This window comes from Erythranthe guttata, chromosome 14 (assembly GCF_056151865.1).
Source record: "Erythranthe guttata isolate IM_541 chromosome 14, IM_541, whole genome shotgun sequence".
In the NCBI taxonomy this organism is placed as follows: domain Eukaryota; kingdom Viridiplantae; phylum Streptophyta; class Magnoliopsida; order Lamiales; family Phrymaceae; genus Erythranthe; species Erythranthe guttata.
Window position 1 is genome coordinate 3,971,204 of NC_142546.1, and position 5,999 is coordinate 3,977,202.

General features: G+C 29.5%; 1 protein-coding gene across 1 annotated transcript; it reads right to left on the reverse strand.

Annotated features, from left to right (window-relative positions):
- Window positions 1-458: 458 nt before the first annotated feature.
- On the reverse strand, window positions 459-2,555 carry LOC148764960 (uncharacterized). Its single transcript, XM_088813451.1, has 4 exons — window positions 1,996-2,555; window positions 1,798-1,911; window positions 1,500-1,693; window positions 459-706 (listed from the first exon to the last, which is right to left on the reverse strand). Exons 1-3 carry the CDS (start codon window positions 2,182-2,184, stop codon window positions 1,511-1,513), a joined length of 486 nt encoding a protein of 161 aa, XP_088669577.1. The 5' UTR covers window positions 2,185-2,555; the 3' UTR covers window positions 459-706; window positions 1,500-1,510.
- Between the last annotated feature and the right edge of the window lie 3,444 nt (window positions 2,556-5,999).

Genomic DNA, 5,999 nt, shown 5'->3' on the forward strand with positions numbered 1-5,999 from the left:
AAGATCTTTTTTTAAAAAAATTACCAAACACTTTGGAAGAGCTTATAAGCTCATTTTAACATCTTATAAGCTTAGCCAAACACCATCTAAGTTCACCACATGACAAACAAGCAAGTGAAAAAAGTCACCGTTATGTTTGATAGAAAAGTGGACGATCGCTACACACTCATAAGTCATAACCACAATGGGGTGATATGCTTATTATAGAACCACAAGGGGCTTATGTGCCAAATAGGCAAACCATATGGGGTTAAGTGCTATTTACCCTAATTAATATTTAACAAACTAATCAACAATTGATGATTATTGCTATAGAGAGAAGTAGCAGAGCAATAACAATAATAAATTGCTTTGACATATATTTATAGGATTCACACACGTAATTCGGAACACTTAACGAAACAATGTGAAAGGGAAGACTATTAATAGAAGCAAATCGTCCACTTAACGAAACAATGTGAAAGGGAAGACTATTAATAGAAGCAAATCGTCGGCATAAATAAGCTTGACATCATTGTTCTAGGCATTGCCATCAAAATATTGTCAAATAAAAAGAAATTCTAGATGCACACAGCCCTAATACATAAAGATAAATATAGTTCAGAACACAAATGCGTAAAGAGACAAATGTAGTTCACAACTCTGATTACATGAAAAGCAACACCACTTACTATATTCAACCTGTTTTCAACCAACCAACAAACCCCTGCAAATGAAAAAAAAAAAAAAGCTGTTAAAATTTCCAGCAGGTACAAATTAAAAGAAAGTGCAAATTACTTCGAACACTGCATAGCAATTGATTGAAGTATATTGCAACTTTGGAAGACAGAGGTAAAGAGCGACACATTAGTGAATTTCTCCTACATTAATTTGAACATATAGGACCTACACCATGTAGACAAGCCCAACTACTAAAGAGTAACTACGTTCAGTAAGTTGTTTCAGATTTCCATATCTATATGGATCACTACAAAGTTATTTGATGCTACTTTGATTGCAGTCGTTGATCTTGATTTGAGCGAATGTTAAGTTATAAACACCACTTTTAATACAACAGAACCAGCTAATAAAAAAAATGCCCATCATGTCCTCAACGTGCAGTTTATAACTATTATATGCTCATAATTATTTATATATGAATGTAATGTCGGGATGTGAATGTAATGTGAGGTGGAGAGGGGGATGACTAACAAATCTCTTTCAATAAATCCCAAATCATGAATCGGTGATTTTGTGTGGATTCATCATTAAAGAGACACATAAGAGAAATTTTGAGTCCGAATAGTTAAAATACAGCACATATAAGTGCAACGAATTCTTATGAATGAATGCCTACATCAAGGCTAAGAAGAGCATAGTGTACCAGCTCACACAATTATCTTCAACTATCCGCCAGCAAATGAGACCTTAACATACGAATGCAGGTTAAAAAGACAATTCACTTAGGGTGCATTTGGATGGATTGAAATATTGAATTTCAGATTTTTTCTTTTTTTTACCTATATCACAGCTAGGTAGCAACAACTTGAACATATTTCACTTCAGTTTGACCGGTTTCGTAGTAAATCTCCGTTTTGAAAGTTTGGACTTTTTCGGAACCCTGGGGCTTGGCGGTGAACGTCAAACACAATACACGACCGGAGCACATATATTTGGTTGCTCTGATCACATCCGCCACATAGTATCTGATGGACTAAATACGTGCACACACAACAAAAGAGACAACAAGTGATTAAATACTAAAAAAGAATATCTAAATTATTTTTAAAAAATAAAGGAAAGAATAAAACCACATACACATGTTTTGCTGAAGTAACCGATTGCTATTCTAGCAGCTTCATCAAGATCTCGCATTATCTTGGGATTAGTGGGATTTTCTTTGGCGGTAGAATCCCGGTCATAGATGAGAGTCTGTAATAAAAAAAAAATTATAAAAATAAATGAAATTAGAAGAAATTAATTAAAAAAGAAAAAGAAGAAAAAAAAGGAACGTACATAAGTCTCGCAAAAATCCTTTTCTTCCAATTTATTGATTTGTTTGCATATCTTATTGATCCGCTTGTTCTCTTTAAATATATCCTCCAATTTTTCGAGTTGTCTGCGAATCTTATTGATCCGCTTCTTCGTCTCCGTATACTTGACGTTCTTCTTCTGCTCCGGCGGACATTTGGACTTCACCTTCATCTCCGGCGGATATTTCTCGATTTCTGAATCTCTGCCGTGCAATTTCGGAAAAAACTTTATCGAACACAGAGTTGTAAATTGTAATCTGAGAAGCCCTAGTCGATTTTTGAGAGTTGTTTTTTAGGCTGGGTTGGGCTGTGGCAGATCTTTTACCAAATTGAAATTTGTTAATGGGCTTTGATTGGCTTTTTGATAGATTGCATGTAGAGGCGGAAATCTAAAAGCAATTTTTTATTTCCGTCAATTTCCAAAAAAATATCCGAATTTGTAACCCTTCTTTTCATTCCAATTTCTAAAATTCTGATTTCATATTTTTTATGATTTTTTTTTATCAGAGTCGGATGTATATAAATCTATATTCTATATAATATATAAAAAGTTGAATTCTACATTTAATCTATATATAATATAAAAAAATGATCTATGCCCTCATGTGGCAAATGATGATGTCATTTATCAAAATTGCTTAGTTGGAGTTCAATTGATGAGGTGGATTCTTCAATTGGTGAGTTGTCAATTTTATTTTGGTATGTAATTAAGTTATTTCCTATTTAACATTTATACACTCATTTAAATAATTACCACGTGTATATATATTATTTCCAAAATTAATATTTTATAAATTCGAAATAAAAAAAATCTTAGTTACATTTCCAGTATTCAAAATATATTTAATGGTAGTCTTTTTAAAAAAAATCAGTACACTCATTTTTTTTTAGGAATATTCAAATAATTTTCAGAAAAAAAAAGATTTTTTTAATATTCAAATATTAAAATAAAGGAATATAGTTTTTTTTTTCAATATTCTTGAATATTCGAATATCCATTCAATAAAAAAAATATTAAAAAAATTATATTAATATTGTTTAATAATGCATTAAAATTCGATTTCAAATTAACATATTAATAATATATTATAAAATTTATAATTTTATTATTAAAATACAAAACAAAGGACAAAAAAAAAAAACGTGTATGGTCCTAAGTTTTTCTTTTCGTATTCAGATTTTGTCGAAAAACAATATATCTGAATTTTTTTCAGGAGCGTTGTTCCTGAAATCCAAAAAATTAAGTTCATCGTGTAACAACATCCTAGATTCGCCAATGTTGGAACAATCATTCTTTTCATTAATTTATTTACGTATTTTTTTAATGCTTATTCGGCTCCACCATTGATAAAATCCTGACTTCGCCCCTATCACTCCTTATTTCTATTCCAAAAAGAACACATAAATGGAAGAATATATCATCGAGCTCATTTTTTTCTCTGCTCTAATATTTTTATTTAGTGAGGGAAAAAAAATCTAATGTACGAAATTTGAAATATTTTACAAGTTATAATAATACTTGAAGAGAATTATTTTGGATTTGACAATATTGAAAGATTTTTTAACAAAATAAATTGAAAGGGTAATTGAGTGAAGCAATATTTAGTAGTAAAAAATTTGAAGGGATGCAGCATAAAACCAATATGGAGTGGGGGTTGCGTACTCTAAAATTAGACGGAAGATTACTAACGGAGTAGGCGTCTGCTTCTTGTGATGTGACGTAATGATTTGAACTTTCAACGGCGTTATGTGGAGAAACGGAAGTTTGGAGGATGTCTTATAAATTATAGTGAAGGTGCCAAATTTGACTTGTGCTCATAATCATATGTGGTTGGATAATTTTTCGGATTACTAATTTGTGGAGGGCACATTTATATTGACTATATTTTATTCCACTACTATCATATTAATTATTGATGGAATATTTTATTGCATGTGATGTTGTATGTTTATTTTATTTTATATATATGTATAGTGGTATACACAGGAGCCTAACCATGTGTATGTCATGTGTATACTTGGGGTGGCCCCCGCCCCCATAATTTATTTTTTAACAATTTTTTTTTTTATAATTTATGTATTGCTTAATATACTTTCATTCATTTTTTTCTCAAATTGTTTATTTTATTTAGTCCATAAAAATAAAAAAACAAAATTCTCTTAAATCACCTCTTATTTCAGCACCCAAGAAAAACACCTAGGTCCGTCTCTGGGTATATAATTTTTTAACAAATAAGCTTGTAAGTTGTAATAAGACAAAGTGTTGATTTTGTTGATATACGTGTATATATCATCAGTTTATTTTATTCGATCATATATTTGGTGAATTTTACTGAATGGGATTTCAGTGTATATGTATATGTCAATTACTTATTTTACATATATATGCATATGTATATATGCGCGGTTGTGTGTAAATTCACATTGTAAAATTACCTAGTATATTTCATCCGGTCAATATAGAATATATATTGTCTAATCTAGGGCAAATTACGGCCACACCCCTGAGGTAAGTTATAATTATTAAAAAAACTCTCATGTTTGCATAATTACAACCACCCCTTAACTATGTAGTGTTTTACACGTCCACCTTTGCAATGTCAAATTTACCTACGGATGTTCATCCGGTCGGTAAACCGATCGAATCGTACCGAACAAAAATTCGAACAAGCCAATTACCGAACCGTTAATTATTATTATTATTATATATATATATATATATATATATATATATATATATATATATATATATATATATATATATATATATATATATATATATATATATATATATTAATTAAAAATAAATCAATCAAAATTTTAAATATTATTAATTTTACCGAATGAACACCCATAAATTTATCAATTGAAGGGATTTTTTCGTAAGATAATACATAATTGAGGAGGGTGCTTGTAATTATGCTAACATGAGGAATTTTTTCGTAATTTAACCTTATCCATGGTTGTCGTAATTTAACCTATTATCTATTAGTGAAATGGAGCACAAATGCAATAATCAATACAATAGAGACCTGTGTTAGTTTTCCACGGGAAACATTGCATACGAGCATTAAAAGTCATTAAAGAATATATAGTTGGATCCAACGTTTTCTTAATTTATTTCTTCAAATTTATCATTATAAACTCGTCAAGATCCATTAGGATATGAGTAGTTTTCTCACATTAATTTTCTCTTTGGCTCAAATATAGGGTAGTTTACATTCATCACTTTTGAATTATGACATTTAGCAAACACACCCCAATTTAGAATTTTGGCGTCAACCTCTCCTAAATTGTTGATGAATTTGACAATCGTAAATTTGTGACGGACCCAAGATTAAAATATAGCGACGACCACCTAAATTTTTAGGATTCAGGGGAACCTCCTAAAAAAAATTAGATTCACAATACATTGCAAAAATGGGATTACATTGCTACATTTTAATTAAATAGCATATACTATGTTGTAATTTTATCATATTTTCAGCATGATTATTTTTTTAATTAATTAATGTTTTGCACTTAATATTCTGGGGATTCAAATTATTTTTTAGAGGTATTGGTGAAAAAATTGAAAAATAAATAAATATTCATAAATTTTATTTAGAATAATACAAGTTTTAACCATTTTATTTATATATATATATATATATAATGGTAAAATGAGTTTTTTAGCCCTGTAAGTTTGCTAGTTGAGAGCTTTAGTCCACCATGTTTCAAAATCAGAATTTAAGTCTTGTAAGTTACAAAAGTTGAGAATTTTGGTCCTATGACCTGCTATAACAGGTAACGTGATGGTTCATTGAATGAGTTGGCATTTAAAATATAAAAGTAAATAGATTAAAAATAAATTAGGTAATGTGGCTAATGAGTTGGACAATTTGGGAGGGAAATAAAATATACCATCAAATTATTTTTTTATTTGATGAATGAAATAAGCATTTTCGTAGTTACTATTTTTTAATTAATATTTTATAGTTTTCAATT

Coding starts and splice junctions, on each gene's coding strand:
- LOC148764960 (XM_088813451.1), bottom strand. CDS start 2,184: ATGAAGGTGAAGTCCAAATGTCCGCCGGAGCAGAAGAAGAACGTCAAG. Junction 1,912..1,995: donor AGGATTTTTGCGAGACTTAT/GTACGTTCCTTT, acceptor TTTTTATTACAG/ACTCTCATCTATGACCGGGA. Junction 1,694..1,797: donor GTTACTTCAGCAAAACATGT/GTATGTGGTTTT, acceptor GCACGTATTTAG/TCCATCAGATACTATGTGGC.